Genomic DNA, 18,327 nt, shown 5'->3' on the forward strand with positions numbered 1-18,327 from the left:
ATGGATAGTAAAAATATTCTTTGTTTTATTTTTACGGAGTTCGAAAAAACGTCCGAAATTCGTGTCTCTACACTAGAATACCCCCTTAAAACAGATGATTGTAACTAATTTTATGAACAAATGAAAATTCAAAAAAAAAAAAATACCACAGGACTTTTTTGACAGCCTAATATAAAAAGTAGAAGTTCAAGTTGTTGAAGCATATGTTGATTCACCGACCGCATGTTTTTCTTGCGCTCCGAAGAGTGTTTTACAAAAGCGGGTACGAACACAACGCTTTGGTTCGTTCATTCAAGATTGCATTGAAGGATATGCCTTCATATCTTCTGCTCACAACTTCTACGCATACCATTTGATGATTAGGCAAAATGTTGAAAACCATTTGCTGCGGTAACGCCTAGTTATTAAACAATATGCGTTCGACGTACATGGAAAAATCGAAACTGAGTGCCTGAGGTTCATCAAAGCAAGCAAATTCGCGGTTCGAGAAGTACGTTCTCTTGAGAGATGCAAACTTCGGAGGGAAATGTAAAATAAAATAATCGTTTGACAATTATTTTATTTATATTATTAAAATAATGATTAGGTAAGGTTCAGTGCTACGTGTTTTATGCATTCATGTAACAACAAGTAATAACTTTTATTCAAATTTTAGGGATTTAAAATTCTCTTGGGACCACTAACCTGATAGAGAGTAAACTTTCTCACAAACATAGATTTTAACACTAGATGTCGCACAGTGTCCTAGACACTACGAATGATAGTGTCCCTGCCCTATTACAGAAATGATGGAGCGAGATCAGAAAATCCGGATATGCATCATTAATGCCCGTCATTTCAATTTTGACAACCTTACACCACAGCAGTAGAACTCCATACAATTCACTGACTCAAAAGTGTCCACATTTTCATCGCTTGTTTACGTGAAGAATATAATTTTTTCAAGCACACTTGATTTGATAGTGTATGGATTTCTAGCTGTCTTGACGCAAGGTCTTTAATGAAGAATGATAAAATGGGAAGGTTTATATAAACATGTTTATAATTACATAAGTTTATTCAAATATTAATATTGCCCTTTTTTACCTATACAGTGCTATTTTGTCAAAATTTGAAAGAGAAATTAAAAAAGAAATGTGAAAATTTTGTGAACTATTGTAGTATTACTTCAGCCATTCCATACCAAACTGATATAGTGGTTTTCAGATTTTCATGAAAATTGGTAGCTTGTTTTCGTTATGGTAAAACATTGAACCTATATTATTTTTTTTGGTGATTCGATTTTTTTCACTTTTCCCAAAAATGACTTTTATAAACTCATAACTTTTGAACCACTAAGCCGATTCAGATGATCGACACATCAAGTTGAAGTTGATTAGCTAGTTTTTTTTTGGAAAATATCAAACTTGCAAGAAATTTGAATTTTTTGCGTGATTATTGGTTGTATCCATTTTTTATTGTTCATTTTTTTCTTGAAAACTGAGGATTTTTTACACATTTAATTTTTTTACTCAAAATCAGATGTGTTCTTTTTTCTTTTTGAGTTCTAATTTTAACCGAGATGATCGATATATCAAATTATAGCCAATGAGCTAGGATTTTTAGATCATCCTATAGGTTAATAGGATTCCCTTTTTTTGCAAGTGTGAAATTATTGACTTCAATTAACGTTGCCGATTATCTGAATCGATTCAGTAGATCAAAAGTTATGAATTTTTGAAAAACGTAATTTTTGGAAAAAAGGATAAAATTGATTTTTGAACCATCGGTTAAATTTGAAAAATCATAATTTAAAAACAAAGAAGAACACATTTTTGGATATGTTATCCTCAGCCTTCGAGAAAAAATATAAATATAGATATATATATATATATATATAAAAATCTCGTGTCACGGTGTTTGTTACCGAACTCCTCCGAAATGGCTCGACCGATTTTGATGAAATTATACTCAAAATACTTGGTAGGTATGAGAATAGGTTGTAAACTATATATGATACCGGTAGGATACCGATAACCATACATTTAATACCGAATAGGGTGGCTCTATGCAGAAAAAAAGATCTGGATATTTTTTTCAAAAATTTGACTTCATATTATATACATATAACTTTAAATTTCGAGCCCAATTCCCTATTTTTAATTGCGATTTTATTATTTTTGTGTCAAAAATATTCTAATAATTTAACCGTTGTTCGTTTTTTCAACAGAACGAATTCATTTAAGTTGTTCAATGACTGATGGCGTAACGCCCGCTTCATTGAACATCCACAAATACACAAGTAACATCAATTCATCTAAAGCAGGGAGCATCTCCGACGAGCTGGAAGCCTTTTTGAATGAGCACAATAAGTTATCGAAATTCTTCAAATCACATTGGCTCGGATTACTAAATGACAATCACGCTATTGCCATCAACCCTGATAAAACATCAGCTGGATAGCACGTGTGTAGATCCAAAGCACAAGCGCTGCTAGAATCATGATAGCACGGTGACACGAGAAATTAAATGCGAAGAAAAAACAATAATCTGGAATTCATCGTTGACACACACCGTTCATACGACCCTCGCTATGTTCTTCTTCAATGGCACTAACGTTCCCAAGGTTTGCCTTCTCAACGTAGTACTACTTGCGTCATTTTTATTAGTAAATAGTTCAGATTTCGATGACGAACAATACGCCTTGAATGTATTCTGGAGTGACAAGCTCAAGAATACGCGTGACTACAGTGCAAGTCAGAAGGGTTTCTCTAACGAAAAATCTCTTGCATAAAAATTAGACCAACGAGACCCCGTCACAGATACTTAATTCATTATGAACATCATTTCTCATTTTGATTTAATATTTATGAACATGCGACGAAACAAACAGAGGGCGCGCTCGAAGGATTTTTATGTTTATCATATGGTGATTTGACATGGTCAAGAAACGCCAATTCAAGATATCGTAAGCTGTGCCAACAATTTATCGTCGACATATACGCGAAGGTAGAGATTGAACGACTGCAATTCCTACTACACAATCAACAAAAGCGGTGCGAGGAATAATACATTCACTTGCGAGACACTATCATAAGTAACGCCGACACAGCTTTAGTTATAGCCAGGCCAAAGCGCAATGCATTGTCATGACATTACGCGTGTGTTCAAACACAAAATGAAGTTCGATCGTATTCGTTCCCACATATTGTTGGTTGTATACTGTTGAATGGAAAAAGCGCAATTTTGCATTCTGTTCAAGCTCAAGTCCAATCGAGTTGAGCAAATGTGACAACCTTGCCACGTAATTCGACGTAAACAACATTGGTCTCCATGTTCCATTTCTATGAAGCAAAAATAGTAATGGTTTTTCGGGTGGAATAAACACGCAAAATTTAGCATTCAAACACATTCAAAACAAATTTAGCATCCAAACGAAATCGAATAATAATTTTCATTCAAATTTCAGCAATTTAGAATTATTTCCGGAATTATGCCGATCAGATAGAAAGTAAATTGAACCACAAATACGGATGACTTATTTTGACCATTGTTTCGCGACAAGGCGAACGAATTTAAGAGCGTAAAAATCGTTTTCGATCGAATTGTAAAATCCGATCACTCATATGCATATATGAATATTGAGTTCTACAAATCGGTGAAGAGTAATAAAAACATCCATGAATAAAGGAAGCAATATGGCTGTGTTTCAAACTTAGATTACCGATGTGAATACTCCTCGATTGAATGACAACGATAAAATAACGCGATTCCAAACAGGCCGATTAATCAGCTCCATAGAAGTTAGCTGGCGTATCGCTGTTTTCCAATTTATGAACGAGACCAAGCTGTTATAAACTAAGCCATGTTGAAAATCATATGCACGTATTTTCTAACAAGGAGACAGCAATAAATATTGATTTTCTATATTTCATTTTTTCTACTTTACGACAAACTTATATTACTTTTTTTAGTTGACGTTTAACTTTTAAGAGATCAAACATGTCAGTTACGTTATGAAATACACCAAGAAACATCATATAACCTTTCGTTCAAATCATTTAATTCGTTTTTTTATCGGTCACATTCGATTTATTTTAAAGATCGTTAAAATATTCAAACACACTTACAATACATTAGTGTGTTTTATTCAACACCCAACACCCAATTTTATATATATATATATATATATATATATATATATATATATATATATATATATATATATATATATATATAACGATCAATAATAAATACGATCAATAATTAAGAAAACAAAATTATTTTTTTGCAAGTGTAGTATTTTTTCAAAAAAAATCTAGCTAACTGGCCAATTTGATATGTCGATCATCTGAATCGGTTTAGTAGTTCATAAGATATCAATTTTTGAAAAATGTTATTTTTGGAAAAAAGGGGAAAAAATAGATTTTTCGAACCACCCTAAAATGGAATGGGATCTAATATTTTGCGATAAGAAACAAAACTACCAATTTACACGAAAATCTGAGAACCACTATGGACTCGATCACGAACGTCACTTCACGGTGAAAACGAAATGAATTGTATGTAATTGGTATGCACTTCACTTCGTTCTCACCGTGAAGTGACGTTCGTGATCAGGCCCTATATCGGTTTGGCATGGAATATATATATATGTATATATAACACTAAAAAAATATAGTTTGGTGTTAATTAAACCATCTGTCAATTTTTTCACTTTTTACCTTTTCTTGCCACAAATCGTTGCCACTTTTTTCTCTCATGTTCCACTTCTCTTCTCTGCTTATGCGGGCGCTACACGATTCGTCCAACGTTTCACTCGAATGTTGGACTCAAACATTTGACTCGATGAATCGACAAATGTTGTGACGAATGTGCTGCTACACGGTGAAGTGAATGTTCGATTCAATGCAATCGGTCCAAACAATCGGCGAATATGTGGATCGAATGTTTATTGTTGTTATTTACCATCAAAAACGTTAGGAAACTGGATGACGATGCGAGTATTCAAATTGCTGCCGTAGCAATTGTACTAATATCGGGCAGTAAATTAAAAATGCTTGAAATCAACATTATTAAACTGCAATATTTTGCCGAATATTTTGAATTTTATAAATCAATTTCATAGCTCCTTCATCTAAAACTTGTAAACAAACCAATCTGTCAAAGATAGATTCGGACAAATTGTGTAGCGGTGTATCGAATGTCATCGAGTGTCGAATCAACGAATGACAAAAATCCTTTGAACCGTGCCACTCGCGTTGGAAGGTAATCCACAACGAACGGATTACCTTCCAACGCGAATATTCGACACTCGTCATTGGAGGTTCGTAGCTCGTCAGTCGATTACACGATGCGTCGAATCATCGAGCGTCCAACATTCGAGGGTGTTCGTAGCATCGTGTAGCGCTGGCTTTACACGATCATTTTTATTGTCATTCTGACGAAGTAATGTCATTATTATTTATCGTGTACGGGACCCTTAATGGAGTGATTCTTGCTAGTATTGTCAATACTGATAATGTCAATGCTACTGATTAGAGATGGGCAAACCGTTCACGAACGGTACGGAAGAACTAGTTCTCCGAAAAGAGTGAACGAACGGTCGTTCTTTTTCAAAGAACGGTAGTTCTCCCTACGAACTGATTGCGAGCGAACGGTTTGTGAACGAACTGATTCCGAAAGAACGGTTTGCGAGTGAACTGATGGAGAGTGAACTGTTTGCGAGTGAACTGTATGGAAAAGAAATGATTGAGAGTGAACTATTTGGGAACGAACTGTTCGAGAACGAAGTGTTTGCGGGCAAATTGTTTGCGAACGAACGAGTATTTCCTGATTATCAGAAAAAAAATCTGGTGGAAGCTGGGGCGATTCATGGATTAGGTAAACATAAAATCTTATAGTGAGGGCATGTTGAGAAAAAGTTTTTTCGTTGCTTTCAATTCATTGTTTGGCCTATTGCGTATATGTGTTATCGTGATTGTTTGTATGATTGATTGTTAGTGAAAATCGCTGCTGATTTTTTCTCCTTAATGAACATTATGAAATATGATCTTACAAAAAGAGAATATGAAAAATAGCACATATTTTGTGCGCATCAAATTATTACATAAACTTTTGTCGACCGATAAACATATTTTCACATACAGTTTGCGACTTTTAAAGAAGAAGCAGCTTATCTTTCACCACTAAATTTCAAAAATATAAATCCCATACGTAATTATCCAATTCAACGATATCAATTAATAAGCGTCTATTGATGTTGGGTTTCAGCTAACATTTTATGTTGTTCTTAATATGTACCGCTGAACGAAAGAGCGAAAGAACGGTTCAAAAGAACTGATTCACTTAGATGAACGGTTAGTGAGTGAACCGTTCATCAAAGTGAACTGTTTTGCCCATCTCTACTACTGATTGTGTAAGGGCCGCTTTACGTTTACTTAAAACTGTTTGTTCACATCTGACACTTAACAGTATATGCTATCCAGTGCTACCAGATATATCTGAATCTTGTTCCACAAGTATGAGAAATTGCTATTTGAAATTTACTGCAAAAAATCGTCACGCACCCTGTATGTGCAGTCTGGTCCTTGTCCAAATACTTTTTGAAGCAACAATATGCGAAATTACCTCGGATACACAGGAGAGGCCAGGATTTGTTTTTGATATTTCTTCAAAAGGATTCCTTGCTGAAAACTTGAAATTAAAGGATATTCATATCCGACGGCCGGCCTCGCCGATGGTCGGATATCCGGCCACACCACTATCCGTTTAATCACTACTTGTGACATGTTAGTGATAACTTGGGAACAAAATGTCACTGTATGAACGACAGAAGTTCTTTTAGTTCTACATAAAAAGAGAGTGCCCAACGAGTGCGTAGAGTCAGAAAACGAACCATGTTTACCCATTCTATTTATTACATTTTCAATTCATCCTTCAGTTTGGATTTATTTTACAGAGATGCTTTGAAACAAAAGTTGAAAAAGAAAAAAGAGAAAAATAATAAAAGAGAAATGTCTATTTTTATTGTTCTATGGATAGTATTCACAATTTACTCTTTTTTATATTAATTTGTAATAAAAGACTTTGTATCCTCTATAATAATAATCATTCACCTCGCTTCTGCCTTCCGCTCTGGGCTTCCTCTAAACGAGGAACCCCAGTCTAACGCTTTTCTATCTCCAGAAAATATTCCGCTTCTGAGTCATCAGTACAACCTAATCGATACGTCCCATTTCCCCGAAATAATAATAATAATAAAATTCAAAATCAGCAGCGTTATCCCATGAATTACGTAATAAACCATGTTTACATGTGTTTGAATGTGTTACCATGACCAAATCATCATTATCCCGTGCTCTGATCTATTGTTTGCGTCTTGCTTCTGCTTCATCTGTTGTTGTTGTGTGTGTTGGATGTTTATATTAAATTTTTGTTGTTGTTTGTGTTTCTCTTTCTGGTTTCTGATTCGTTTTTGTTTATTAGCAATCATCACGCATCCACGGGTTGGTACCCCCCCATTAACGGTAAACTGTCGCGCGGGAATTCACTGATGCCCGTGGCTGGAAATGTTTATTTTGTGTACCAACCGTCGTCCCCACCAGGCTTCCAGATCGAACGGGGTGAAACCATTCAGTCGCGGCTCAGGAACACTCTTATAGAATACTGGCGGATTTTGACTTTTGTCTTGCGTAATCTGGTGGAAAGAAAAAGGGATTGAGAGATTCAAGTGAGATACCTGTGTTCGTCCTGTGGACTCAAAGGTCAGCTGTTATTTCGTTCGATTTAGAGTACGTTCGTTCGTAGGCTACCTTCTACTAGGATATTTCTATTCATGACCTTGAGGTGATGAATAGAAATAATATTTGTGAGTGAACACACAAAAGTCAGTGTTTGTGTTGCTTGTAAAACAATGGACGGAACGGATTATGGAGGAATTTCATGCCATCTCGTCTTAGAAGTTGGCAGCACCATCTCAAATAGTAGTGAAACGTTGTGGGTGCAAAGACATGGGTCATTTAAGCAACTTTGCATACTTGAAATATTCGAAAAAGAATTAGACTACTTTTTGGAAAAAGCCAAAAAATTATAATTTAAAAACTATGATACCTACGAAATTCTTGTCAAAGGATGAAATATACAAAATTGTTTCAATTTTCACAAAAAAATACCGAAAATTTTTTGGAAAAAAATTTCACTGACAAAAAAATACCGAAAATTTTTTTGGTAAAAATTTCGCTGACAAAAAAGTTAAAAGTTATTGAATTTCATTTTTCTCAAAAACGTATTTTTTTTAATTCCCAAAAATATGTATACGAATATCCCTTACAATTTCCAACAAGTCGTCCATACATCGGAAGATGGGCACTTTTACAGGGATAAAGTTTTTCGAACCTCAAATTTTCCATGTTTTCTTTGAAAAAAATCTTATCCGAATTTTGTTTAAAGTCAAGATAGCGATATAGTTTTTTTTGACGTAGAACTACGTCTTTCAGGAAGGGTGCCAAATCAGAAAACAGGTCACGTTTTTGTGAAATAAAGTTAACGTGATTAACTATTTTTACAGCGAACAAATTCTGATACTTTGCATACCAATGGAATCGGAAATTCTTTAAGATTCGTTTGACATACTATACAGTACAATCCATTAATGCCTAAATAGTTTAAATTAATGAAAACTGGAAGCATTCTCATTTTCCCATACATTTGTTCTGCCGATTTGTGTGCATTCCCGAACAAAGCTGTCAATAACGAGCAACTGATACATTCGTTTCTGCCCGTTTTCTTCTTCTTCTTCTTTGTTTCTAATAGCGAATTCGTTTTTGTTCAGTTCCAACCCCAGTGCCGCACTAACTGCTGTCAAAACGTTTTTTTATTCACTCAGTTGCGCACTCAGTGTCGCACTAGTTCGCCCCGAAAGCTGCTAGTTTCGCACTGAGATGCTTCACGGGTTGGCACTCGGGTTCACCAATACAACTATACTGAACTGTCAAGTTCCGAGTATTGTTTTGGAAAATCTAGAAATGAAGACTATGAAAATGGAAAAGCTACTTTTCTTGCTTTTGTATTATTGGAATCGTAATCCAATTCGGATTCTGATTTTGAAGAGTATAGTCGTGTAGACGGCATTAAGCTCCGTGTGCTTTCATTGGGATGCGAAAATTATTATGGATATTCAGGAGGAATAAACATGCTCTCAAAATCAAAATTATGAATGAAAATTTACTTTAACGTATCGAATATTTATTTTATGTGATGAAATAAGAGGGTTTTTTTCCGATATCACAGAAACATTGAACGAAAACTGTGTCTAACGATGATTTTATATTATAATAGTAATGATTTGTGGAACAAACAGGAAATGCATCGACAAATGGTTAAGTGAGTGTCAGGACTACATGTGTTAGGTAATCAAACAATATGAAGTAAAAAATGTCATTCAAACTTTTATATTTTTACACTGCACTTGGCCCTTCTTATCTGATAGAGAATAATTTACCTCCCAAGCACTAATATCGCCACCAGACGTCGACACTGTATATTTGTCGTCGCAAATATAAACAAATCAGACTATATAACGCACACCAACAAACCACCGCATTCGTGAAACTGAAAACGTTTTTTTATTACAGAGTCAGTGTGGCACTGACACAGTTTTGAAAACGAATTCGCTATAAGAGGCTTTAAACTTTACAGTTCATTCGCCTCTAGACCCGTTTTCAACATATTTGGTTTAAATAAGCCATCCGCAATTTGAAGCCACACATTCGTTGCGTGGACACCGACTGGACAACATCGTTGCTGGACGAGAATGAACTGAAAAAGTTTAAAGTCTCTATAATACAATATCTTACCTTACCTGAAGCCACACCACTTCTCGTTTGGTGGTCATCGAAGCAACATGGTTGCCGCAGAGCGTTGAGCGGGAGAGGATTATTTTCTTGTCGGGTGAAGGAGTATGGAATAGAGTATCTTTCCACAAGAGCCCTTCTCAGGGCTAGAGGCGGAAACCAAAAATAGAATAGAATGAAAATAAGGATGCGAGTGAGCTGGCATAACACAACGAGCGGATATCATTCATGCCTAATGCTGATTTCACACACATAAACACGCTGTTCGATCCAAGGAGAGGAAACCCTCTGTATCGAGGTGTGCTACAACAAAGAAGAGCAGCATACAAGAATTTTTTGTGCTAGTGCGAACATGGAAGAGTATCCAGAATTTTGGAATATAGATACATACTGCATTTATTTAGATAAACATATATTTCATTAAAAATTCTCAAATTCTAACAGGGTAACCTTACTGTAGCATGTTGTAAGGGTCGATCACATCTCAAGCGGAATATAGGAGCAATAGGGTTCATAGTTTGTGATCGATATCTGAGTGGGAAGGAGAAAATATGATGCGAGTTGAACCAAATAAACGAGAAGTACTGATAGCTTTCGTCTCTACTCGACTCTTTCGAGTCTGCTGAAGTAATAAAAAATTAAATAGCTAAAAAAATATTACAAAAATCTCGGTGCATTCTAAAATAATATCCGAAGTATTAAACAAGTGGATTGAATAATATAATTCCGTAGTTCTACGTCGAAAACTGCGGTCGTGTCCTAGATACAACCCATTACAATTTTTATCTCTATTATAGTGACTTTGAACGCTTTTGGCTGGTTCGTCACTTTTTACTCCCATTTTTGGAAGAATGTCGGGAGTGAGAATTGAACTCGTGACCTTGGCGTGAGAGGTATGAATGTTGCCACTTCGCCAGATCGCCTCCACATAGCGATATAGTGTATTCGACAAAGTTTTAGATCTTGTTAAAATATAAACTTTTGTCGAAGATATCAACTTCCTATCTTTTATAGTTTTTGAAATATAAGTCATTTTTGTATGACGACTCCTTCAAAAAAATATTTGTTTTGCTCGTAACATTTTGTTTCTGAATAGAGAAAAGTTAGCAGAGCATTTAAAATGCGATAATTTATACATAAAAATGTAACGAATTGAACACTAATAGCATTTTTCAAAGAAAAACATGAAAAAATTGTTGTTCGAAATTTTTTTTTCCCTGTAAAAGTGCCCATCTTCCATCATGTATGGACGACTTGTTGGAAATTGTAAGGGCTATGTCCACATCCTCTGTGTAGCGAAGAGAAACTCAAATCCACCCATCTTCTCCATCATCCTCAACGAGAGCGCTCCTCTTTGTTCTATAATCACCATAGTTCTAGATATGTGCGACCGTAAGAAGATGGAAGAGCGGTTTTTTTTTCACTCAACACTCGGTCCCGCTAGAGTGTGGAAAGAGAGCGCACAAACTATCTACAGTGCAACGGATAAATTCACAGGAGAGTACACTTTGATGGATGCGCACAGGTAAAAGAAGAAAATGGCTTAGCGCTGTGGTTCGCTGAAAAAAGTGACCCGAGGTAAAACATGCGTGTGGAAATACGAGCTGGAGGAATCGCCAGCTTCGCCTGCGAAATACGGATCTCTATAGTAGCATGTCCGAAAAAGATCATGAAACTATAAGAACCAGAGTTACCCATGGCTATTATGGAAACAAAGAAATCTCGCGTAACTTTTGAAAAGGTCCAATGTAACATTTTCGTCAACTCGAGAAAAACGAAGTTGAAGACCCGAACATTAATCTGCGAATTGTATTGAAAGGTATCGATCTCTATCGCTACTTTCACCACTAGCAGTCAAGAATAACTTTGAAAAACCAATCGTAACTATTGTTCAGTGATTTGAGCTCAAATTTGAACCCTAGGAACGAAAAACGTTACATTGGACGTTTTGACTGCCGCGTTTGCACATTGGACATATTACCTTGCACGATGCGAATCTGAAACTAACTACTAAACAGCAATTCAAATATCAGCATTTCGCTCTGAAGACATATTATTGTTGTTATCACTCGTTGAATTGCACTGAAATCGCTAACAACGCCTGTAAGAAACAAAAACCCAAAACGACCGAAGTACGACTTTGTGTTGTTTTGACTGCTTTGTTACTTCGGACGTTCCGAGCGTCGGAGGAAAGTGGCGTCCGAAGTAACAGCCGAGTGCTTAAAATACGAATCTGCACAATGGATATTTTTTGTATCGGCGATAAAAAGATGAAGAAGATAGATACATGAACGATTGTTTTTGTAATGTATTCAATGATTGAAAACTAAGAGCGTGCATCCATTAACTCGATTTGTTTACTTTTGTTACATAGGACCTTTTCAATGTTGAAGCATCAAGGCAACCTGGGCATATGCAACATCGTTCCGTTGATATATATTTAACATAGCAACTACTGTAGAATAATAAAGATTTTTCATTAGTAGTTCAACCGTCAACTCGACTAGACGTTATTTCCTCTGGAAGAATCTTTCCCTGCACATAAATCTCGGACAGGTTATGGGCCCAGTCCGGAAGCTACTGAAGTCGGAAAATTGAAGCGTGAATAGTTGCTGTTTTTTCTCGAAGTGATGGAGTGGGCGAAGACCAAGTTGACCAATCAAGTTGACCAATTCAAACTACCAAGCATGGTCGTTTTCCGTGAAGGCGTTGTTGCGGAGGGAGCAGCTCTGGAGGCATGTGGATCCAGGTACTCCTCCGGTACCGGTTACGGCAGCTTGGACGGAAGGCGTCGAAAAGACGTTGGCCACGATTCAGCTAATGCTGGACGAAAGCCAATTCGGACTGATTCGTGACAAGAAGACGGCGAAGGACACGTGGGCGGCGCTAAAGGCGCACCACGAGAAGACCACGCTGGGACAGCGGGTGACCCTTCTCCGGCAGATCACGAACCAGAATTTCAAAATTGGGGACAACATGGAGACCTACTTGGCAGATATCGAGAAGCAGTATGGTCGTCTGGAGAGTTCCGGATTTGAAATGAAAGAGTGCCTCAAAGTTGCGCTTATACTTCGGGGCCTTCCGGAGTCGTTCAATCCTCTCACAACGGCTCTGGAAGCGAGGAACGAGGATGAGCTTACACTAGAGCTCGTCAAGATCAAACTGTTGGACGAAGCGGATAAACATCGGAGGCGTTCCGGTTTCGACGAGCAAGCGCTGCGGATGTACGGATCCGGCGCGTCGCACAAAGGTGCTGTCTGCTATCATTGCGGCAAGCCGGGGCATCGGAAGCGGAATTGCAAGGCGTTCCTGGCGGAAAGCGGTAAGGCAGAGCAGAAAAAGGAAAAGGTCAAGGCCAAAACAGTGCGCGAAAACGACGCAAAGTCGTTCACGTTTATGGTGCGGTCCGATAAGCATGTTTCTGACTCTAATGCGTGGGTGATCGACTCGGGCGCGACTTCGCATTTGGCGAAAAATCGCAGTGACTTTGTGCGTCTCGATGAGAGTATTCGTCCGGACATTTCGACCGCCGACGGAAAAGTTCTTCGTACGGCGGGCGTTGGTGATTGTAAAATCGAGTGCGTGGACGGTCGCAATGAAAAAGTGTCCGTTACGTTGACTGGTGTAATTTTTGCTCCGGGACTAGAAGGAAAAAAAAGGTGTACGTGCGGAATTCGATGCGAATCAGTGTTCGTTGGTGTATGACGGGTTGGTGATTGCGACGGCAGATCGCGCGGGTGGCCTGTACCGACTGAACGTGATTGAAAAATCGTTGCTGGTGAGTGGTAAGAGTCACAACCCTGACTGTCTGCACGTGTGGCACCGAAGACTCGGACACAGAGATCGAGCGGCGTGGTTTGGCGTCGGAGATGAAAATCAAGAGTTGCGGAGTTCGGCAGACGTGCGAGTGTTGCGTCGAAGGGAAGATGGCACGACCGTCATTTCCCCAGGAAGCTGAGAAGAAATCGAGAGCAGTGTTGGATATCGTGTACAGCGACGTGTGCGGTCCCATGACGACATCGCCGGGTGGGTGCAGATACTACATGACGATGATAGATGACCATAGCCGCTATACGGTCGTCTATTTCCTCAAGGAGAAGTCCGAAGTCGCCGACAGGATCCGTGAGTATATCAGGTTCACCGAAACGCAGTTTGGACGGAAACCGAAAGCCATCCGTTCAGACCGGGGCGGCGAGTATACCAGCAACGTCCTGCGCAAATTCTACGCTGAGGAGGGAATCAAGGCTGAATTCACCGCTGGGTACGCACCGCAGCAGAACGGCGTTGCTGAAAGAAGGAACAGAACGTTAAACGAGATGGGACTGTGCATGCTGTTGGATGCTGGCTTGCCTCGCCACTATTGGGCGGAAGCTGTGAACACCGCGGCGTACATCCAGAACCGGCTGCCGTCGTCAGCGATTGGATCGACGCCGTACGAGATTTGGTTCGGCAGCAAACCCGATTTGCAGCACTTCAGGATTTTCGGCTGCAGTGCATACGTGTGGCAACCGGTGCAAAAGAGGAAGAAGTTCGAAAGAAAATCAATCAAGATGACCTTTGTCGGATATGCGTCAGACAGCAAGGCCTTTCGTTTGCTGAATACGTCAACTGGTCAGATACTCATCAGTCGTGACGTGCGTTTCTTGGAGCTCGACGAGGAGAACAAGAACGTGAAAGATGGAACCATCCGTGAAGCACCAGGTGAGTCAACCGTTGCAGATGTGGACGTGTCGGTGCCATTGTTCGACGCCAAGCGAAGCGAAGAGTCCGAAGAAGAATTTTTCGGGTTCGATGAGGATAGCGACGACGATCCCAAAGATAATCCGGACGAGGCGGTGCCGGTACAGGAGGAGCAAACCGCAGTAGTTCCGGCAGCATGTGATGGCGTGAGACGGTCGCAGAGAGCAAACATTGGAGTTCCACCGGAGCGGTTCGCCACATACACGATTGGCCTGACCGTGAACACGAGCGCAGAGCCAAAAACGTACAGCGAAGCGATTGCGAGTCCGGACAGTGATAAGTGGAAAGCGGCCATGAACGAGGAAATGGTCTCTCACCGGGACAACGGAACTTGGATTCTCACCAAGCTACCCCAACGGCGCAACGTGGTAGGCTGTAAGTGGGTGTTCAAGTGTAAGGCGAACGAGTCCGGGGAGATCGTGCGATACAAGGCCAGGTTGGTCACACAGGGATTCTCCCAAAAGTACGGAACTGATTACGATCAGGTTTTTGCACCGGTGGTGAAGCAAATCACGTTCCGTACTGTGCTGACAGTAGCGAGCAAGCGGCGATTGTTGGTCAAACACATCGATATAAAGACAGCGTATCTGTATGGCGCCCTGCAGGAGGAGATTTTTATGAAGCAGCCCCCGGGGTACTCTAACGGTGATCCTGATACGGTGTGCTCTTTAAAGCGAAGTCTCTACGGTCTGAAGCAAGCGGCGCGAGTGTGGAACCAGCGAATAGATGCGGTACTGAAGGAAATGGGGTTCTACTCATCAGCAGCTGATTCGTGTCTCTACCTGCGGAATTCGGACGGTGTGTTTACTTTTATCCTGATTTACGTGGACGATATCGTGGTTGTGTGCCAGACGGAGCAGGACTATCGGTTACTGGTCGGAGCGTTGAAGAAGAGTTTCAAGATTACGGAGCTGGGCGATCTGACGTTCTTTCTTGGAATCCACGTTCGACAGTATGCGGGCCGATACGTCTTGAACCAGAAATCATACGTGGCGAAGATTCTGGCGCGGTTCAAAATGGGGAACTGCAAAACCTCCCGGGTTCCGATGGTGACAGGATTCGTGCAACAAAAGGAGGAGGACAGTGACTCGTTGGCAGATGCACAACAGTACCAGAGTCTAATTGGTGCTTTGTTGTACATTTCTGTCAATACGCGCCCAGACATAGGGATCTCCACATCCATTCTCGGGCGGCGGGTCACCAAACCAACCACGGCGGATTGGAACGAGGCCAAGCGGGTGCTTCGTTACCTCAAAGGTACGGCGGACCACGAGCTGCATCTAGGTGGCGGTAGCAACCTTCAAATGGAGTGCTTCGTAGACGCGGACTGGGCTGGTGAAGTCGACAACAGGAAGTCGAACACTGGCTACATCTTCAAGTTCGGTGGCGGACTAGTTGGCTGGGGAAGCAGGAAGCAAACGTGTGTGTCCCTATCCAGCACTGAAGCGGAGTACATCGCGCTAGCCGAATGTTTGCAAGAGCTGCAGTGGCTGCGTCGATTGGTTGAAGACTTGGGCGAGCGTCTGGAGTTACCCATCGTAGTCAACGAAGACAACCAGAGCTGTATCGCACTGGCGGCGGCGGACAGGACCTCGCGAAAATCGAAACACATCGACACCAAGTACTGTTTTATTAAGGATCTGGCAGCAAGTGGCATCGTGTCCATTCGGTACTGTCCCACCGAGCAGATGCAAGCGGATCTTCTCACCAAGCCCTTGGGTGCAATGAAGTTGCGGCAATTACGGGAAGCCATTGGGATTCTACCATACGATGTTGAGGAGGAGTGTTGAAGCATCAAGGCAACCTGGGCATATGCAACATCGTTCCGTTGCTATATATTTAACATAGCAACTACTGTAGAATAATAAAGATTTTTCATTAGTAGTTCAACCGTCAACTCGACTAGACGTTATTTCCTCTGGAAGAATCTTTCCCTGCACATAAATCTCGGACATTCAAAAGTTAAGCGAGAAATGTATAAACCCCTAAGTCAAGGTGTTAGGCGACCCGTGTCGAGGGATGAATAGTAGAGAGGGGGTGGAAGACGTGTGGGGGTTTATTTCATTTAATACCCTGCCGATAACGGAGCCTGTGGAATACCAAGGCGTCCTCCATAGTAGTTCCGCCCATACTGCATTAAGCGGGTCTCTGATGCAGATGACTTCCTCTGAACACTTTAAAATAGTTTCATCCGAAAATGTAACGAATATTAATTCCACTTTTGGAGAAAACTGTCCACTGATGCGGAAACATCAAGTAAGGATGCATCTTGGTGGAACAAGAAACTTGAAAAGCTTAGAAAACTCTAGAAAACATAGCAATATAATACTTCTGATTGCACAGATAACAAAAACTGTCTAACAGAATATAACAAACGAATTCATGAATCCAGGAGGAGGGATTGGAGGTTTACAGGTAGAAAGTTCACCTGTTGTAGCAAGACTTCATACAGCCCTTTCAAAGGATCATCTCAATGGCCATGGTTGTCTGAAAATGATCAATACACAACCGATTCCCAGGAAACACTTAGTATCATTATGGATACGCACTTCCCAGGCTCAATCCAAATGCCCTTTGCACACGCACAGGTCTTCAATGCGGCTGTCCGATCAGAGACGAAATTAGAGCCGATGCCAAAAAACAAATTCCACTAAACCTTGGATAAAGTTTAGCTATATTGCTATACGATAACCAAAACAGCACGGTATTAGATGGGGGTGGGGGTAAATATTACCTTCAAACGAACTGTTATTGAACGAATCGCAGCTAAGCTAACCAGCGAAAAAGTGAAAGCTAATTGTGCCCCAGTGATCCAAGACTTACGCTATTCCATGCCTCATGGATGTATCGTATCAGCTCGTCGTGCTGAGAATGCTGGAATTGACTCGGTGACTGCGGTTGCTGATGGTGATGTTGGTGTTGATGTGGATTGGATTGTTGCTGCTGCTGCTGCTGTTGTTGTTGCTGTTGATGATGATGATGGTACGAATGTTGTTGTTGATAGCTATCTCGTGGCGGCATTCCGCCAGGCCGTCTCGCCATACCAGGAGACATCATCGGTCCCTGTCGTCTATTTCGGATTCGGAGAAAAACAAAACATTAATCGAGTGTAAGGCCATGCCAACAAAAACGACATAATCAAAATAAAATGGTAGCTACAACACAATTCGCACGTAAAGTGCAACACAGCAAGTACATGGGGACATCGGTACGGGAGAGGGAGATTCTGTGCGAGCAGAAGAAAAACCACTTACCCAATGCCTCGTTCCATATTTTTGCCACGGGAAATGAAAACAAGGTTTGCAGAAATGCTCACAAATCACTCTGGTTTGTGGTTTGTCCGAAAGATCCACGATGAGCAACGCTCGGTGGAAAGACTCTGATTTTTTCGTTCGCCTTTCCAGGTCTTGAAACGAAAATAAAAACCCTTCTCTTATCTACTGCTTCTGCTGCAACTTTTCGATGGCTTTCCTTTGTTTTGACAGCTAATCGAAAAAACTCCCTGCTTCAAACTCGACTCTCACGACGATGTTCTGTTGACTGTATCACACACATACACGTTGGTCCCATTCATATGTTTCTTTTCACAAGACGAAATGAGAGGAACCAAACATACCATAATGCATATGCTATCTTTGTCTCTTCAATGTCGCGAATAATGAATGGTGGCTAACTGTCAATAGCGAAACGTATCCTTCAGCAATGGTTGTGAATGATCGTTTGTGTACGTATTCGATACTTATAAAAACGAGAC

At 40.2% G+C, this 18,327-nt stretch overlaps 1 protein-coding gene across 1 annotated transcript; it reads right to left on the bottom strand.

Moving 5' to 3' along the window:
• Positions 1–6,982: 6,982 nt before the first annotated feature.
• LOC129778645 (G-box-binding factor) lies at positions 6,983–18,237 on the bottom strand. The gene is made up of 3 exons (XM_055785686.1): positions 17,828–18,237; positions 17,397–17,643; positions 6,983–7,678 (listed from the first exon to the last, which is right to left on the bottom strand). Exons 1-3 carry the CDS (start codon positions 17,842–17,844, stop codon positions 7,529–7,531), a joined length of 414 nt encoding a protein of 137 aa, XP_055641661.1. The 5' UTR covers positions 17,845–18,237; the 3' UTR covers positions 6,983–7,528.
• Between the last annotated feature and the right edge of the window lie 90 nt (positions 18,238–18,327).

This window comes from Toxorhynchites rutilus, chromosome 3 (genome assembly GCF_029784135.1).
Source record: "Toxorhynchites rutilus septentrionalis strain SRP chromosome 3, ASM2978413v1, whole genome shotgun sequence".
Classification (NCBI taxonomy): Eukaryota; Metazoa; Arthropoda; class Insecta; order Diptera; family Culicidae; genus Toxorhynchites; species Toxorhynchites rutilus.